This window comes from Phaenicophaeus curvirostris, chromosome 2 (genome assembly GCF_032191515.1).
Source record: "Phaenicophaeus curvirostris isolate KB17595 chromosome 2, BPBGC_Pcur_1.0, whole genome shotgun sequence".
Classification (NCBI taxonomy): Eukaryota; Metazoa; Chordata; class Aves; order Cuculiformes; family Cuculidae; genus Phaenicophaeus; species Phaenicophaeus curvirostris.
The window spans coordinates 93,468,003-93,487,325 of record NC_091393.1 but is presented as its reverse complement, the minus strand read 5'-3'; the positions used below and the strand labels follow the sequence as shown (position 1 = coordinate 93,487,325).

The window sequence follows — 19,323 nt, the reverse complement described above, 5'->3', positions numbered from 1 at the left end:
TGCGCGAAGGAAGGGTGCGTGCGCGAGGGAAGGGGCGGGCGGCGCGCGCGCGGCGGGGCGGCTGGCGGAGCCGTCGGGATGTCGCGTTACGGCCGCTACGGGGGCGGTGAGTGCGGGCGGCGGCGCGGGGCCGAGGCGTGGCGGGGACCGCGGGCGGGCGGCGCGGCTCGGGCGCGGCGCGGCGGGGCGGACGGCGAGGCGGGAGGTGGTGCGGGGGGAAGGTGAGGCGGCCGCCGCTGCCGCCGCCATTTTGCGTCAGCGGGGGGAGGGGCGCGCCGGCGCGCGGCGGGGCGGAGGGGGGTGGGGGGGCCGTGAGCACAAGATGGCGGCGGCCTCTATGCGCCCCGCGCTGAGATGGTGTCCCCGCCCGCAGAGACCAAGGTGTACGTGGGGAACCTGGGCACGGGCGCCGGCAAGGGCGAGCTGGAGAGAGCCTTCAGCTACTACGGGCCCCTGAGAACCGTGTGGATCGCCAGGAACCCGCCGGGCTTCGCCTTCGTGGAGTTCGAAGACCCGAGGGACGCGGAGGATGCGGTCCGTGGGCTGGACGGGAAGTAGGTGTTCATCCCCAGCGTTCGCGGGACCTGCCGCTGGCTCTGGCAGCAGGGAGACAGCCGGGGCTTTCTCCGGTTCTTCTGCTCATAACTCTGGCGTAGACGCTAACGATTAATGGAGTGCTTGTTGCAGGGTGATCTGTGGCTCCAGGGTGAGAGTGGAAGTGTCGACGGGGATGCCTCGTCGGTCCCGCTACGACAGGCCTCCTGCGCGGCGCCCCTTCGACCCCAACGACAGGTGCTACGAGTGTGGTGAGAAAGGCCACTATGCTTACGATTGTCACCGCTACAGCCGCCGCAGGAGGAGCAGGTACGTGCGGGGCCGGAGCGGCTGCGTTGCTTCACCGGTGTGCTTTTGTGTGGCTTTGCTAGCAAAGAACAGAATGTTGTGCCGGTTTTCTTTAAACTTTAACGCTAGAATAAATGTATAGGTGTATATTACAATTTGTTGCTATTTCTATCGAATGTTACTATCTTAATAATCAACCTGGTCAAAACCTTTCAGGTTTCTTCGTTTGAGTCAGTCGCCTTGATTCAGAATGTCACGAGCCTTAAGATTTCATGCTGAGGCGCCTTGCAAATCCGACACTTAAGATCCTCCTAGACCTTGAGGTGATCAGCATAAGAGGCCAGATCCCCTCGAGCCATCTACACGTAGCTTCACCTTATTCTTTAAGGGCAGAAAATTTGAGACGGTGATCGCCGTAACAGTAAATTTGGCTTTCAATTGGGGCCCCCCTCCGGTTTAGAAAGAGGAACACGAGATTGACCACATTCCCACCTAGAAAAATCTTCTGGCGTCAATCAAGCCTCACCCTGGCTCATTGGGCTGTCAGTTTGATCGTCGTTAGATTGAAGAGAACACCTAGATGCAGCGATCGGCTATAGATACTTCTAGATCGTCTAGATCTGCTAGACCTTGGGCCAAAGAGGGTCGACCTGCAAACTTGCAAGGTTTATTTTAAATACGCATTACAGTGTTTTCTATTCTAATGTAATTCTGCAATGTAAAGCTTTTAACGTTTTCCTAGGTAGTAAAATTGCTCAAGACAAGTAGGCCCAGAGATTTTTCCAACTGACAGATGCTAGTTCTTTAGTTATCTGAGATCAGTTTTGGCTTCAGCAGGGCCTCACATGGCGTGACTGCTGTAGCTGTTTCCTGATACCTGTTTTCTCTAACCTAAAACCAGGTCCCGGTCTAGATCCCGTTCAAGGTCCCGAGGAAGAAGGTATTCTCGGTCACGCAGTCGGAGTCGCGGTAGGAGGTGTGTTTAAGTTTCCTTTGTACGTACTTGCTTGTTTTGGTAAAGAAAATCTAATGCTTGTACAACTCTTGTCTTTCTTTGCAGGTCCAGATCAGCTTCCTATCGTAGGTCCCGGTCAGTTTCTCCTCGTAGGTCTAGGACTGTGTCTCCCCGCCGGTCCCGATCGGGTTCCTTGAAGAGATCAAGGTGATTAGTAGTAATTTTTAACAGCTTGCATGCTTTGGTTTTGTTGCTGTTTTTCATTTCAGTTAAGGGATTCAAAAAGTAATTGGGTAGCGGACTTGGAAAGGTGTTGATCTCTAGAAATCAGACTTTAGCATGCTTTAAGAAGCTCCTGGTAATCCTGGTTAAATTTATCAGCATGGTAATACAATTAGGTTTCAGATCTTACAGAGATGAATATCTTGTGTTGAAATTTGATGTCTAAACGGTCTAATGATCACATAGGTTTTAAGTTCAACACGTAGACCTTAATCTAAGTAGTGCTCCAGTTGTCATCTCTCCTGTCTATATTGACTTATTTGATTTTGTTTTTATTTGTCCTCGGTTTTTTTATTTAGGTCTAGATCGAGATCCAGATCTAGATCCAGATCTGTTACATGGCCCCGCAGCAGGTAAGATCTTTGTGATTGTGGATAGTTACTTACCAAGTTGCTTAAAAGTCTGTGTAGACTTTAACAGCTGATAATGTTTTCAGAAAAAGCTGTGTTTTCTTGCCACTGACATAGGGGTCTGTAGTTCTACAAAGCAGTGCAGGAAAGTGCTGCTTCTCTTTTCATTGTTTTACATATTGTGGATACCCAGGTCCCAATAGTTATCACAAGTACTGTTTTGATCAGGTTGCATTAAGAGCTAACATAGATTAATTCTAAACAAGAAACAAACAAGATTGTGGATTTTTCATGTTATTTATAAGAGAAATCAGGATGCCCTTCTAGTAGTGTGCCAAAGCAATTATGCATATAGCCAGGCAAGTACTGAAGGGCTTGCTAATGCCCTTAGAGCTGTTTCCAGCTCTTTTGAATAACAGTGTCAGTTTGCAGGAGCTGAATTAAATTTGAGATAAATGCCTTTCCAGAATTGTTTTGTACCAGTGTGCATGGTGAGTGTTGGTCTTTAAAGAAATGTGGTGCGTCATTTGTTCTTTTTAGTTACGGTTCAGTCCTTCCACAGAAAATGCAGGCGCCTGTGCTTCATGCTGCCTTGTCCAGGCAATGTGGCTGATGTGGGTTGATTATATGTCCTTGGCCAGTTGTCATAGAAGAGCAACAGTAAATTGAAGTTCTGCTTGGAAGGAGATGGCACTGCTCTTGCCTCAGCCTATTTCCAGTCCTACCGTTCTGATTTGAATGAAGGGAAGTTTTAGGTGAAGAGAGTAAGTGGAAAAGCCTACAGCTGAAGGTGGGGCATTTGGTGCTGAAAGGTAGTGGTAATGTTTTCTGAGCGTAGAACAGCAAGCAATGGCAGGAATTTTTGGGGAACAGAGAAATGAAGATGAGAAGATGGCTTAGTTAAGAGCAGAAACTCACACAATCGATTCAGAAGCTTGTGAAAAGAGAAGGGAAATTCCCTGAGGCAGTAGAGCAATGCCTTTCTCTCATCCAGGTACTCTTTATCTACCTGTTATGTTGAATCTTAATACCAGTTGTTCTAGTGTGACTTAATTATGGCTTGTCGCTCTTCACTGTCAGTGATGAGCAGAAAACAGCTACAGTCAACAGGCTGTCAAATAGGAAAAAAAAAATCTTGATTTTACCACCATTTTCTTTTTTTTAGTAATAGGATGGTGTTCTGCAGTGTAAGTTATGCTTTTAGTGACATTTCTAGACTCTGTTATGACACCTTATGTTTTAAGTAGAGATTAAGTGACTGAGGCAGAGGAAATTAGAGGTGTACAAGTACAGAGAAGTGGCAAAACGCTGTTGCTTCCCTTTAGTGAAGTTAAACTTCCACATGGGGCAATTGGGAGATGGTTTCTTTACAGAAGAATAGCACCCAGAGACAGGCTCTTGATTTATAAGAAAGACAGATTGAATAAGTATTACATTATGTTTGCTGACTTGATAGCATCAAAGTGTACATTTGGAAGTTGGGGAAAGTAGGACACTTCCTTTGAAAACCTAAACATTTCAGTTATTTTTTCGGACAGTATTGGCGCTCTTCTGGTGCAGCAGTCTTACCGAAAAGACTGAGAGTTTTGACAGTCTTTCCACAAGGGTTAAGTTGAGACAGATAAAAAAACCCACAAAACTAAAACCCCGAAGGTTTTGAGCAAGTACCTACATAAGGTGATATGCACTGAAGAGAAGGTATTTGTAGGAACATGCCTGCAGCTAGTTTCAGCTGTGGTGGTAGGTGTCACTCAAGGCTAATAAAACTTGCAAGTTCAGAGCATGGCTTTTTATTTGTTTGTGAAAATAGCGGTCAGGAGTTGGGTCGTTTGAGCATTCCTGCCATCTGCATCAGCTGGCACCAGCCGTCAGCCAGGGACCAGAGAAACCACAGAGCAACATGTGCAGCATCCACTTAAAGAACTTCCGTCTGAAACTTAGGAGGAAAATCCCTGGAAACGTGCAGTATTCTCTTTCAGCCTGACAGTTCTCATACATTTAGCGTGAGTCTTGCTGTCTCAAATGTGGAAACATGCACACTGCTTGCTTCCCTGCTGAGCGTGGTTTTTCTGCCTGCAGGTCTAGGTCCCATGGCAGATCAAAATCTGGTTCGCCGGCTAAGAGGTAAGCATACGCAGAGAAAGTCTGCCGTACTATCTAGAATTCAGTACTGGGTTTGTGCAGTTAGCAGAACGTGATCCTTGAGAAAAAAAATCCCCCAAACTTTAGCCCAGCTAATCTGCTAGCAATATGACTGAGATGATAAAATTTCCTCTGCAGCTATTTGGAATATGTTGTTACCCATCACTTTGTTTTTGTTAACTCTGTATACAGTTTCCAACAAAGTACTGATTTTTGTGTGTCTTTATACTTAGTTTTGTTAAATTTTTCTATCCCTCAGGTAAAGCGCTTCAGCTTTATTAGTGCTGTTGATAAAACAGCAGGAATCTGTGGTGGTATTTCTTCTCTTAAAGCCTCACCTCAGTACTACCTCTTGTTTTCCTCTCCTGTACTGGAGACAGTTGCTTAAAATTAATCTACACGCTAAATGAATTGAGAAACCCTGTCAGATTAGAAGTGGATTTGAAAATTTTTCTGTTTTAAAGAGCTCCTGGCTAGATTCCCATGATAATTCCATTGCTATTTAAGGTGCTTGCTTTTTTAATATTAAAGTTTGCTTGACCTTTAAACTGCATTGATGATATTCTGTTTTGACAGTCGGTCAAAGTCCCGGTCACCATCTCCAAAGAGAAGGTATGTTGATCTCCCTACTAGTAACGTAGGCTCTGTAGAGCTGGCATTTTAGTATCTGCAGTGATCTCTGCTGAGGAATTTGACTGCTGCTTGTAGGAAAATACTGTAAAGTTACTTTGCTGAGATCTCTTTGATGGAAATAATGTTGTGATTGTGGGTTTATATATGGTAATATATATGTGGTGATAATTCCTCAGGGTACTGGTTATGTAGCAGTGTTACATCTTCCCTTTGTCTGCTCCTGTGTTCGTTTCAGTTCACGAACAGTTCAATTCACAGAGACTTTCTGCTTGTGAGCTTAAAGCACAGAATAAATATATGTGGGAATCAGCTTTGAGTCTCATTAAAAGCTACAGTGAGATTGGGAAAGATAGAGTGGAGTAACCTTGGCCTAACAGTCAGGAATGAAATATCGAGCCTGTTAGTTTTACTGGTGTTACTCAAATTATTATTTTGTCCCCAATAAATTGGTAAATAATTGCCTGTGTGTACGTGTATATGTGTAGTGACAGAATTGGCAGCATTTTTTCCCCTAGTTTGAATTATTTCCTAGTTCATTTTTACAACTTCAGTGTTGAGGATCTGCAGGAAGGGAATACATCCTGGTGAGAATTGCTGTAAACCAGCCAGGATGTGTCCCTTGACTTCGTGATCTTTTTGCCCTGCAAGTTGTTGCTTGTTTATTTTTTCATCCTTTTAGGACTCCTACACTTAGGTTTGCTTTATTTTAAAATGTGGCTATATGTAATCAAACCTCACAGTCACAAGGCACTTGAATAGGTGCTTATAAACGCTGAGTGATCACCATAATAGGTTTTGATAAGCTGCTCTATCAGAACAGTGAAGAAGTATCACACCCCTGTGAAAGTTGCTATTAGCAGTACGCTCTAGATGACTTCACAAATCATGTTTGAATTGTATTATAAAAATAGCAGTAGAGAAATGCCGAAATATGAAAGTAAAAAAAACCCAAAACAAAACCATTATTTCTAACATGAAGTCATCAACTCATTAACTTTGTCAGTAATGATTAGTTATTTTATTAAAAAAACAGTGCCAATAGGGTGCTGGAGTAGTCCAGTATCTTCTTGTTGCTTTTTCCTCTATTTGTGAATCACAAAGGACTTTTGAAATGCTAACGGTGGAATCTTTCCCTTTCAGTCGTTCACCATCAGGAAGCCCTCAAAGAAGTGCGAGTCCTGAAAGAATGGATTAAAATTATGAAGTTAATCTTTTAGGAAGAAAGTTATTTTGCTTACATTATTATAAGGGATTTTGTGGTGTCTTTGTAAATGTAAGAATGTAGATAGAAGAGTATATCAACTAAAATTTGGCATGATCTGGATCTTCTGAGTTAGTCACAACAATAGGCTAGCACAGGTCTCTTTTTATTGTATGAATTAACTTCCTGTGATACGAAAATGTGGGACTTTTTTATTGGCACATTGAAATAAAATGTGTATTTTTAACTAAAACTTCTCTGTAGTAACCCTGCTGCTTCTGTTTAACTTCTGGGTAATTTTAGCTGTGTGCAGTGTAACGTGGGTAAAACATGTCTATAATGGGAATGGCTAATATTGGGGTCTTCTCAAACCAGTCACTTCTCACGTTTATTATTGAGTGGCCTTTGATGAAAGGATCAGTTTCTGCTATCTTGGAAAACAGAATTTAAAATCTGTCTCTGTCTGCTGATGGCTAAGAATTTGCATATTCCCTTTTTATTCCTTTATGATATTTAGCAGGCATTCATTTTTTTACCCTGACTTGATTATTCTGCAAGGCTTATTCTGGTGCTTGACTAGTTGTGACACCAGATACCCAAAAATTTGAGTATGAGTTTTATTCAAAACACATCTTTTTAATGAATAACATCTGCAGAACCTCTGCATGTGAGAGAAACCAGTAATAACTTGACCATTGCTACTTTGGATTGTTGCATTTTATAGTTCTTTAGACCATTAATATAAAGAAAACTTCTTAAAATGTCCGAAGGTGTGTTTTCCTTTTTTGAGGGAAGATGGAAGGTCTTCTGACCTGCTTTCTGAGGGACATTAGGAAAACGTGTTTGAGAGGCCAGAGGAAGCCAATTATCTTCTGCGGCTCACTCAGACTTTCCTTCTTAAAATAAAAGATCTGACAGCAGACCTCAGGAACTGCAGCCTGCTTCACAGATATTGTTTTAGAGCGGCTCAGATCCTGAAGACAGTTTTGTTGAAATAAGCTGATTTCTTACAGCAAATACACACCTGCACAATTAATAATTTCTGTGTAGGTATGCCAGACTGTGTCCTCATTCTGCTGTCAAGGATTGCATGATAGGCTCTTCATTGACTCAGATCACAGCAAAAGGCTGGAAGCAGTGTTAGACTTTGAACAAACAAATGGGTAGGCTGAGAGGGAGGAGAAAGCAAGCATTTTTTTACTGCTATGGGACCCTTAGGAGAAATAAAGGCTGGTTTTGGCAGCACTGCAGTGCAATGGAAAGTAAACCCTGTTTGGGCTTTTTATGAAAAGTGTCGTGGCAGTTCGTTGTGCAAACCACAGCAAAAGTGAAATGAAAAAAAATTACAGGATTAACTTCAGTCACACCTTGGGTAACCCATGATTTTAAAAAAACCTAGGTTCCCTGATAACAAATGGCTCTGGGGAGTGTAGGAGTCCACACTCTGGACGCCCTGCTGTGCTGTAGCCTTGATGCCTGCTCTGGGCTGGTGTGCTGGTGTCTGCTGGGTCGCTCTGTGGGGCTCGTGTTCGGTTTGCAGGGTGCAATGGTCACTGTTCCGGCAACACAATTCCAGCATTGCCACAGCGGGAGAGCTAGGGATGGCACCAATGTTTCCCTGTGGTGATATGGCAGCAATGGCCAAAGCTTATCAGCTGTTTGCAATGTTTATTGGTTGTGTGTTGCCCGCCCAGTGAATAGTGTACCTGGTGAGAGGCGCACCTATGTCACTGCTCTGGAATTTGATCAGTTTCTTTCTCTTCTGGAGTCTGAAGGCAAACCTACTTTACAGACCTGCAGACTAACACAACAGCTGTGCTGGTACCTGTTTTTCAGCACCCACCTAGAAGTGCTGTTGCAGAGGGAGCAGAGGAGCCTGGGTTTCCAGAGGGGACTGGGGTTCTACACCCAGGCTTAGCAGTGAGAACATGAGCAAGGGGGCAGGAGTGTGCCAGAGGCTGCAGACAGCTGGCACTTTGGAGGTGCAGTGAGGGAGCAGTGACAAATCTGGTGTCCCCGCTTCTATGCTAAGGTGGTGACCAAAATTGAGGGTGGATGTGCTGTTTCCCTTGGCCTCAGGTGTTATCCTTGGAGCAAGGTTACCCAGTACCCAGCTCTTGCCTGAGTTTGGTAGGATTGCACCAAAAATTCCACATGGTATTTGTGTGTTCTTGAAAAAAACGCCTGGAGGGGGTGTATCTGTGTATATGGCTGCTCTGTGTCCCTGGGCTGTGTGCAGCCTGGCAGGGTCTCCAGCTTGGTGGGCAAACACCGCTACACAGGGGCAGTGTTGCTTCCACCCTTGTCTTGCCAGCCTAGTCTTTCCCAAGCTGGGATCAGCTGGGCTTTGCTCTCTAACTGATACCAGCCCTTCCACAGTATGAACTGTAGCTGCATAACGTGTGGCCACTGCGCACATCCGTCCATTCAGAGCATCACAGGAGAGTAGCAGAGGGCTCCTCTTGGGGCTTTGCTTCAGTAGCCAAGGTGTAGCATGGAAGATGCTCTTCTGCAGCTATCGCTGCTGGCTTTGAAAGGAGGGTTAAGCCGGAGGTTCCAGGGTGGTGAGCGGTGATAATCCCTGCGAACCATCCTCCACAAATGACTCTGTGTGAGTGCTGCGTACCCGTGCTGTTGCCACGCTGCTGCCAGAGCTGGTGGCTGCGGCCCAGCACGGGAAGAGCAGGGCACCCTTCCCTGAGCTGGCACTAAGCTGTGGGGCTGCTCAGTGGCAGGGAGAGCAGCAGCCAGCACTGCTGGGAGCACTTTGCTGGGAATGTGTGATGTAATGATCAACCGCAACTTCATCAGCCTTCTCACGTGTTCCACATGAATATTACCAGATATTCCCCTATGTAGCATGAGCTGCAACAGGCCGTGTCCCTAAACAAGGGATTTTTCGTTGCATTTTTACTGAGAAACGAACCCTAATGCCCAGGGTGAGGCTGGACAGGACGAGAGCTTTGCACAGACCAGATAGCAGTGGAGGTGGTGGCAGGAATTAAAGTCAGCAGAAGCCATGGAAAGTCGGAGGAAAAAAGTTTCCAAATGGGATGCATCACCCAGGGTAGTTGGAAAGCACAGCGTGGCAGCTGGCGGGATTTCTGGCTAACCTGCCACAGGCACTTACCCCTCTCTGTGGTAGGAAGTCAGCATCCTCTTTCCCTAAGCAGCGCTGAACAAGAGCCAAGTGGTGTGATTGTATTCCTCGCCTGGCCGGAGCAGGACGTTGGGGAAGTGTGGCTGGGGAGAGGCAGCAGAACATCAGGGATTGTAAGCGCACACCACGGAACCAGAAAGGGTCATGAGGGCATGGTTGCATCCCCTTGGCCTCCCTGGGGCAGCATCCCACAGCTCCCCCAGGCATTTCCAGCAGCAGTGTTTAACTGCCCCTTATTTACCAGCTGGCTGAGTGAGCAAGTCCTCCCCTCGTTGAAGTCGGGCCTTGTGGGGACAATGTGGCAAGGCCCCGCTAGGGTCTTCTGGCCTATACCCGGCGCTTCTGGGAAGCTGGGCTGCATCCCTGCTGTGCTGGGTGACCCTTGCCTAATGCCACAGGATACTGTGACCTGTGCCTGCTCTGGCATCTACAAAGAATCTCCTTGCCAAATGAACTCTTTTCATAGACTTAATGCCCCAGGGACATGGGTGGTGGTGGTCATATGGTCTCCTGCCACAGGACCTGAGCAGCTCCCAGGACGGGAAGGCAGTTCACCTTGTTGACAGCATCAGGCCAGTTCTGGGTTTCCAGACAGAAAGCCGAGTGCTTGGGGTACACAGCAGCATCTTTGCCCTTCAGGGAGCCGTCCAGGTTGTTGCCGGTGTAAAACTGGATGCCAGGCTGGGTGGTGTGAACCTCCATGGCCCTGCCAGTGGGCGGGTGGCGAACCCTGGGGAGATGCCAGTGAAGGATGCCAAGGGGCTGGCCCAATGGGCATCCCAGGGTGAGGGACCCACCACGATTCCAGCCTACCTGGCCACAAGGCGTCGAGCCTGCACCTGCTGCAAGCAGAAGTTGTGGTCAAAGCCATCCAGGTGAAACTTTTGTAAGTGCTTCCCCAGCTCTACAGGCTGCCGGAGATCAAAGCCAGTGCCCTGCACGGCAGCCACCTCCCCTGGACAAGGAGAACATATAAGATACCAAAACTTATTAGTTATACATAAGATTTATATATATACACACACTGTCTCTCTAAGTAAATAAATCCTCCAAGATCTCTAAAAAAGCATCCATGAAGCAGCCACAAAGGTGTCCCACCTGCTGAGGTGGTGAATATGGGCTGTACGCTTGGATCAGTCCCCTCCTGCCTCAGGGCATTGTTTCATGAAAAAAAAAGTATAAATCCATTAAACCAACATTTTCTCTCAAGTATTTTTTTTTAAGGCCTGATGTGGGGGATGCAGCATCCTGTGATCAAGATTTTGCAGTGAGAACAACCCCACGACATACTAAACACAATCCAAAACACAGCCATCCCAGCCCAAAGGCAAGAGGTTTTCCACTGGGAGAGGTGAGAGAGGAAAGGCAGGGGAGGGGATTTTTCCCTTAAGTCACATTTTGCTACCCTCCTCTAAAGGGAGAGGTTTCCAAGGGTCAGTGGGCATCTGCCGGTGTTGAGGATGGTGGCGCACAGGCATCCCAGCTCTGCTGTCGGCCCCGTGCGCTGGGCTCTGCTCGTTGCAGTCGTGCACCAGCTCAGCTGCGGCTCTGCACAGGTTTTGCCCTGCAAACCTTGAAAAACAGAAGTCTCCACCTGACAAACAGCACATTTCTGCGGCTTTTGATCCTATCTAAAAGGAGCACATTTACTGAATTCAGCTGTGAGGCAGAAAAACACCTTGAAAAAAAAGGTTTTGATTTAGGTGCTTAATGTAAAATACAGCAGCCATTGACACAAGGGCTCTGTCTTTAATAGTTACACAAATCTCAACATCACCACAAGGCTAAGACTGTACACAGTCTTAGCAGCTTCAAAGGCAACGTTTACCCAAAACACCAAGAGGGAACTGCAAAAAGCAGGGGCAGCAAGCTGGCCACAATTAAGAAGTGAGACACCTGCATGTTGAAAGCAGTGGGGAGAAGCAGGGCTCTCCTCTGCTTGAGCCCAGGCATGGCACAGTGACCAAAGCAAAAGCTGACAGGACTGGGAGAACTGCTTCTCCTGGGGCAAGCTCATGTGTGCACACACAGTGGTTTCCATTCATGAACACAGATGTAACTCTGTTTTTAGCAGACACATGAACCGAAAAGCTTTCGTGACTTCTTTTTGTTTGCTTTTTAAAGCCTCTCTTCCTCTCCCACTTGAAGTGAGAATATGCATTCAGCAAAGCAGCCCTGCAAGAGCATCAGGGAAGCCAACCCTGCCTCTTCCAGCACAGCTCAGCAAGCCTACGCTTACCAGAAACTGCCCCAAGAGCTCGTGCAGCCCTCAGGCATACATCCCGCCCCACACGCGGTTTCTCTTCTGTTGATGCTAGCTGCACACAGGAGCACAGCCTTCCTGGCATTTGTGCCCTAGACTGGCTGCATCTATTTCAGATTTTTCAAAAATTAAATAGAACACAGCATTTTTTTAAAAAATAATTTTTTAAATTAAAACCAATAAAACTTGGTGTTAGATTCACCTTGCAATTAGATAAACTCTAACTGCAACTCAGCAGAGTCGCTTAAGCTAAATAAAAAGTGTGTGTTGGAGCAGTGTAGCAGGAGGGTTGGAGTCGAGCCGCTCGAGGCAAGGTACCTCCTTATCAAGCAGTGGGACCATTGTTGAGCACCTACAAGAAAGCTGGGGAGGGACTTTTTACAAAGGCTTGTAGTGATAGGACTAGGGGCAATGGGTATAAACTGGAGAGGGGCAGATTTAGGCTAGACATAAGGAGGAATTTCTTCACCATGAGAGTGATGAGGCACTGGCACAGGTGGTCCAGGGAAGCTGTGGCTGCCCCATCCCTGGGGGTGTTCAAGGCCAGGTTGAATGGGGCCTTGGGCAGCCTGAGCTAGTGGGACGCGTCCCTGCCCATGGCAGAGGGGTTGGAGCTAGATGATATTTATGATTCTATGATTACGTGCTCAGCACTGGCTCTCCAGCGTGTACAAGGACTGTTCCCTGCCCCAGCTTGCTCAGGTTATTTAACTTCGTGGCTTGATCTAGAACTAGAAAAGCCTTGTTTTCTCCTTTTTACCCACTAAATTAGGACTGACTGGAAGAGGCTGCCAGCTTGCTTCTCTTTGCTGAGGCTGGAGGCAGCAGCAATACCACTTTTGTTTAATTAACCTGCTTAGCATGCAAAACACGCTGTTCTCCTTAACTGACTTTTGTCTTTCAGCCAGGCATGGCCTTAAAGACAGGAAAGGAAAGTGCTGGGGTTTGTGTCTTCAGCCTCCCAGAGCACCAGCTCTCCCATTCCAATGAGTGGACTGATGGCTCAGCTCTAGCAGGGGAGGATGACGCTGGGCTCCCAAGAACCAGAGGTTCCAGCAGCTCTAATGGCCAGCACTAGGCCTAGTAGCTGCCCTCCAGATCAGGGAGTCTGACCATGTTCGCATGTGCATTTATCACCAGCAGCCCTGCGCCTGGAGCATGCTGCTTACATCTCCTACATTTTACTGAGTCTTAAGAAACAAATTCTTCAGCTTTCTGTGGACTTTGAGCATGGTCTGATCTTATGGAAACAAGATCTGTGGAATTAAGACCTTGACATCATGTGGCAAATCCCAGTAGAGAAATATGATAAAGCCAAACACTGCTGGAGGAAGCAAAGCAGGCAAATTCCATGCCAATCCCAGCTCTCAAAGTCTGGGGCTGGTGCTGGAGCGTGTTAGCAGCACCTGGCTCTGCCGTTGTGGGACTGCACTCGTGAGTGAGGGCCCTGCTGCGCCTGGGGTCCCTTGGGTCCTGGTGTGCCCCTGCTTGCTGGGCAGTGCTGTTCCCAACAACCACAACCACTCATCTGGGAAACGATCTCCGCCACGTGTCACGCACCAGTAGGGATCTTGGTGTCATCCACAGGCAGGTAGGAATCCGCTTCAATAGAAATCTCATGGTCGTAGATATCCCGTGAGCCCTGCAGGAGGATGGGAAATACTGGAATTCCAGCTGCAGCCCTTCCACCATCTGGGCAGCCCTAAGCCCACCCAGGAAATGACTGTCCACCTTTGTGCTACAGGAGCATCGTAGCAGGTAGTGCCTGGGGACCTCCTGGCCATCATCCTGCCTTGCCCACAGACACAGGAGGGAAGAACTAGCACAGGCAAAAACCTGCGTGGGACCTGGGAGCTGTAGGTCCCACAAGGCTGAGGCTTATCAGTCTGAACTTGTAGCTCACTGGCTACCACCATCCTGCAGATCAACTAGCCAGAACATGCTGGTTGCTGAGCTCAGTGTGAGGCAGCAGCAGAAGGAAGCAAGTATGGAGAAGTGCAAGCCATCCTCTGGGCTCATCTGCGGTGCTGGGAGTTGTGCTCCACTTCCTCCCCTGCAGCCCCAGTGATGCTGGCAGAGGACCTGCTGGGCCAGAAAGGGAGCAGGATCAAAGCTGAGCCTGCACATCACTGTCTAATCTGAGTAGTAATTTCATGCCCAAAGGTCTCCTTTTCCTCTGGGAACATGCCTGAGCTGCATGCTGCAGATGTCAATATTACTGCGCCACTGGAAGTGCAAAGGGAGAATGAATTAACAGCTGCAGAGCCTTTTCCAGGGCAGCAGTCTGAGCAGGCCTCCTGCAAGAAGCAGCTGGGGTCACTCTTACTAGCACTTTTAAGGGTCTCATGGCCAGGTGTGACTGTACTATCCCATCATATTTCTCTGCCCTAGCAACGTTTTATTTCCCAGATCCTTTTATTCCAAGCCCAGTGAGACTAAAATGCGGCTGCCTGACTAGTTGGCAGGACTCTGGGCTGGTGTGTGGGAGCTCTCTGCACCCAGTTACTGCCCCTCTCTGCCACCTTGGCCTGCTCACAGCCCCTTTCTGTGATGTTTCTCCTCCCCATTTTGACCTGATTGACTGCTGTGCTGACTCTGACCTCAGCCGCACCATCCATGCAAGGGTTCAGTGCGTTGTCTCAGAAGTGCCATCAGAAGACAGCCAAGAAATGCCAGTTCATCCTCAGAGCCTGCCAGTTCTGCCCCTCCCCTGTGATCTTCCCGAGAGACCAGGAGAGATTGAAACTCCTCAGTTCCACACAGGAGAGTTAATATTCATGATGTGATGTCTCTGTTCACAACGCACTAAGATAACGTATCCTCCGTTGAGGACCATGTTATTCAGCCCTGCCTCAAACCACATGCTGCATGCAGCCCACGATGTGTCCCCAGAACCAACCAGCATGTTGGTCCCAATGATCCAACGGGAAGCCCATGGACCATCTGATGGATCTCCAGGCTTTCTTGCCCTCCACAGTGTCCCTTCACAGGGTTCATCTCCCCATGCTTACCTGCCCTGCGAGGTTGAAGTATGCATGGTTTGTCAGGCTGATGGGTGTCATCTTGTTGGTCTGCGCACGATAGTTGATGGTCAGCTCCCCGCCACTGAGCGTGTAGGTCACCCAGACTTTCAGGTCACCAGGGTAGCCTTCCTCACCGTCAGGGCTCAATCGGAAGAAGCAGACACCATTTGGGAGGACCTGGGGGCTCCAGAGAACCTACAAGGAGCATGCCATTGGTGGGACAGTCATGGGAAACATGGTGCCCTTCGCTTCTGTCCTAGGCTGCCTTAGGGACAATAGACAATAGACTAGGGACAGTAATCAAGGAATGATGCACTGAAGCAAAGATTTTTTTCAATCATCTTTCCCGCTCTTACTTCTAGAAGGGGGCAGGGAGGAAGCCCATATAATCTTTTTCTCCCTATGAAGGACTAAGAAACAATGTCCTCTTGGAAAGCAGGAGAAAACACAAGCACCAGCCTGCTCTTGGCCAGCCAAGTCCAGCTGCAGGGCACAGGTTTTCCAGTGTGCATCCAAAGGAATGAGACAGTTTGCTCCGATGGAGGTTTGTCCTAGCCTGTGTTACTCCACGCCTTTGACTTTTGCCCTGTAGCTGGACTTCTTCCCTCTCCTATGGATCTCCTGGTGTGAAATGTCTGTGAAATGTCATCTCAACAAACTCAGCTAACTGGGGGCTGCCTTCTGGGACAACATAAATACACAATGAGAGCTCCTGCTTAGGGGCTGGGGTTGGATTAAATAATACCAAATGGATTCCCAGCTACATCCACATGTCAGTGCTGATCCAGAGAAATGGGACCTCTCCTTTTCTTGCCTCTGCCAGACATCATGGCTCTTGATCTTGGAGTCAAACCTGCTAGTGAGGGAAGCAAGTCAGCATGCTGTCGTTTTAGCTGCCTAGACAGCCTGTTTGACCCTGGCCACGGACCTGATGCTAAGCAGATGATTCAGACCGTTGCAGGACGGATGAGCGGTGAGAGGGGAGGTGTCTAGTCTCCGGACCTTTGCATCTACTTGTGGAATAGTTACTATTAATAGTTACTTTAACCAAAGAGGGGAGATCTAGGGGACAGGGCCAGGTAACACAGGGAGATGACCCCTTTCATGTCTGGTGCAGAGATCACAAACTTGGGGCATTTTTCATCAAGCATCATTTTCATCAAGCATGGGAACTGATGGTGCCAGATGTGATAACTATGCTGCACCAGTGTAGTTCTACTGTGGCTCCCACTGCTGTGGGCCTCTGATTTTATATGTGAGTTTCTATTTAATTTCTTCAAAGAAAAAGCTGTTGAGGCCAGTAAGCATACAGGTATCGCTATTTTTGAAGCTAAGCTAAGGTTATTTTCTGAAGTCCCTCTGCAGTGTGGTCAGATATTGCAGCCACATAAGCACGGTAGCAAGTTTTCTTGTCATCAGACCACACGCTGACTGACCACAACACTGAGGTCTGCAAGATCTGGAAAAAAACCAAGAAGATGGCCAAGACAGTCACAGACAAGAGCCATCACGTCTTGTTTTTGTTAGGGCTGAGCACAGAACTCTGCACAGTGATTGTTGCCTGAATGGAAGGGTCCAGAGCAGGCACCTACGTGTGCTCCATGGGCCAGAGGCACAAAGCCCTGGCTGGGAGGAGCCACTGCCTTGTCCCCACCAAGCTGCTGGGAAGAGGCAGGAGAAAAGACCACATCCCTCATCTGCAAAAGACAGCCTGGAAGGCCCCCGTGCAAAAGGGCGCATGTTCTCAGCTCCAGCTTACAGTGGGTCAGGGCGCATAGAGAAACTTTAAACTGAATTGTCGGCATTGGGGATTAAACAGCTAAGTAACCCCACTACTCTTTTTCCTAAGGCTGCTGAGCAGCATTTGATCCTAATCTGATGCCAGTTCATACTGCGCTAACCAGCTTTTTTCCAGACACTTTGACTTTTGCCCCATCCGCCCAGATGTCTTTGCACATAACAAAACATTAACCCAGGAAAGCAGCTGCACCAGCACATGGACATGAATTCCTCCAGGGAAATGGTGGATCACCTACTTGCTGGTTACAAATACATTTGATCCGACAAAGCCCAAGGCTTCAGGAAAGCAGAGACTTCTGAGCCTGCTACGCTATCAGCAGGGTTATCAGCAAGACTTTCATACTCTGCTGCTCTTACCACTTGTAACACATGGACGGTATGTGGACTTCAACAGCAGCTCTTGGCAGAAGATAGGAAAGGCTGAGTGCCCTGGGGCTAGGGAAAGGTTATTCTATCTCACGAGGTCACAGGGAAGGGTTGGGGAGGGATCACAGTGCTGCTGGGGCATTTTGCAGTCCTGATCTAGTCACCCACTGCTGTGAATCAGAGCAAGAGCCCGTGGTTTGCTGTCGCTAAGATGAAAATGACACCAAAGGCAGTAGTGCAATAACCACACTGAACCCGCAGCACCCCCCTGCTCTGCCTGTAGTTGGGAGCGCTGCCAAAAGCGAGGATTCAGTTTCTTCAGACTTCTGACTCTGGGAGGGGCAATGAGCAGGTAACAGACCCAAAACTGCAAGCACAAATGTGTCTGGGTGGATTGCTGTTCCGCAGGAAACTTTCTCTGGGCTCTGGGACAGCTACAGCACCCACTCTGGGGTGGTGCGACTGGTGCCTTAAGAGCCTCCATCATGCATGAGCCTGGGTCCTCATCACTGTGTCCCAACCCAGGCTCTGCAGGAACAGCACTTCAGCCTTGGACAAGCCGGTCAGAACTGGGCTCACGAGGCCTCAGGGCTGCAGGAATGCAGGGGAAGCACAGCAATGCCCTGTGTGACATACAAGGATGACACAGGTGGGACCTGCTAACCCACCCTGGCACAGACAAGCCCACCCAGCAGCTCACAGTGTCTCACTTTCCCCCATTCCTGAACTCACAGCAGTTTGTGGGAGCTAATTCAATTCAAGAGCTACCAAGACTCTGCAGGGTTGGGAGTGAACACATCATATCCTCAACTCCACAGGCTGTGTGCCAGAGGACACCGCAACCCACCAGACTAATTTTCACCTTGTCAAATCCCCTGGCTCCTCCATGCAGGCTGTTGGGCCCATTGTTGAGGAACAGTTGATATTCCTTCCCGTCCACGGTAAACCTCCCCTTTGCAATCCTGTTGGCAACACGCCCCACGACAGCGCCGAAGAAGGGATGCTTCCTTGTGTAACCTGGCCAGAAAAAAAAGAGCGCATTGTTAAATGGAAGGACTGGGACGGGATGGGTGGTCTCCAGGTATGCTTAGGAGCTCAGAATTGTCTCTCTCTGCCTCACCCTAGTACTAAACAGGTGACCACAGTCCCAGTGTTTCACAGGACATACAGCTTACTAGTCACATGTATCTTTGATTGAAACAGCCTAATGGGATCTTGTCTTCTTTGCAGACTGCCTGTTAGCCACCCTGTTAGAGGAGCACTGCAACCTGGAGACACTAGGGCTTCTGTTCCCCATCAGCCAGAGCTGTATTTACTTGGGTCATGATTTGGATAGGACACTTAGAAGCAGACCATGCAGCGTGCCAGTAAATCAGAAAATGCCAGTTAAATCGACTGATTGATTATATTTAAAAGGAAAAAACCAAAAACAAACAAACAAAAAAAAAGAAACAGATTTAGACCCACCTTCCAAAGTGTCAAAGCCTAGGACAATATCTGAAAACTTCCCATCCCTGCCTTTTGTCTCCAGAGTAGTGATTATGCACCCTAAGGACAGTATCTCTACTTTCACACTGTCTGACTTTAACCTGAACTTTTCCACCACTGCTCCCCCTTCCTCCTGGGGCATCTGCCCGAACACCTCTCTCTCAACTTCTGTCATTGCTCTTCGAGTCCTGGTCCCTCGTCCTGCTGGCAGGAGCTGCAGTCCTGCCCCAGAAGGACGCTCAGGAGGAAGTGATGGTGGCCGGGAGCAGAGCAAACGCAGAGAACAGTCATAAAAATCACATGATTGCCTTACAGTGCTGGGAGGAGTTATGCCGTCACCCCAGCTCAGCTGGATGCCAGGCCAGCAAGCAGCAGGATCGCCGCCAAGGGATGTAGCCAGCGTGGAGAGGAGCTGTGGGCTTTCCCCTGAGGGCAGCGGCCCTCTGGGTCCAGCTGGCTGGAGGTGGCAGGAGAGAGAGGGAGTGATGCTGAAAAGAGGGAGCAAGGCTGCACGTGCCAGTCTGCACATTCAGGCTTTCAGAGGACGGAGCATCACTACCAACAGCTCTCGTCCCCCCCTTTCTTTTCATTGCCACAGCTGCTGGGGCCCTTGCGAATTATGATGTGACAAAATGCTGTTTTCTCTCTTTATGCTGTCCCAGCCCCTCTACAAGAGGGACAAGGCAGGTCTGGTGCCTGCTGACAGAGCTGTAAATTGGGCTCAGGGCATTTGCTGGCCAGGTGTTATTCTCAAAGTCATGTTCATGTGGCCTTGACCCAGACCCATTTAAAAATCATTGTCTTTTGAAATACCAAC

The 19,323-nt window shown here is 48.3% G+C and overlaps 2 protein-coding genes across 5 annotated transcripts; one reads left to right on the top strand and one right to left on the bottom strand.

The window, feature by feature from the left end:
- Window positions 1-14: 14 nt before the first annotated feature.
- SRSF7 (serine and arginine rich splicing factor 7) lies at window positions 15-6,659 on the top strand. The gene is made up of 9 exons (XM_069852954.1): window positions 15-106; window positions 374-554; window positions 688-864; window positions 1,745-1,819; window positions 1,904-2,005; window positions 2,380-2,433; window positions 4,510-4,554; window positions 5,149-5,184; window positions 6,346-6,659. Exons 1-9 carry the CDS (start codon window positions 79-81, stop codon window positions 6,398-6,400), a joined length of 753 nt encoding a protein of 250 aa, XP_069709055.1. The 5' UTR covers window positions 15-78; the 3' UTR covers window positions 6,401-6,659.
- Window positions 6,660-9,541: 2,882 nt separating this feature from the next.
- On the bottom strand, window positions 9,542-18,706 carry GALM (galactose mutarotase). 4 transcript variants are annotated; one of them, XM_069852890.1, is made up of 7 exons: window positions 18,486-18,706; window positions 17,881-18,035; window positions 14,841-15,047; window positions 13,390-13,471; window positions 10,380-10,521; window positions 10,122-10,296; window positions 9,542-9,649 (listed from the first exon to the last, which is right to left on the bottom strand). In XM_069852890.1, exons 1-7 carry the CDS (start codon window positions 18,679-18,681, stop codon window positions 9,572-9,574), a joined length of 1,035 nt encoding a protein of 344 aa, XP_069708991.1. In that variant the 5' UTR covers window positions 18,682-18,706; the 3' UTR covers window positions 9,542-9,571. The 4 variants fall into 4 exon arrangements, with proteins under 4 accessions (XP_069708991.1, XP_069708992.1, XP_069708990.1 ...); XM_069852889.1 differs by lacking the exon at window positions 9,542-9,649 and adding an exon at window positions 9,670-9,984 and having other exon boundaries at window positions 10,107-10,272; XM_069852888.1 differs by lacking the exon at window positions 9,542-9,649 and adding an exon at window positions 9,673-9,984 and having other exon boundaries at window positions 10,107-10,296.
- Between the last annotated feature and the right edge of the window lie 617 nt (window positions 18,707-19,323).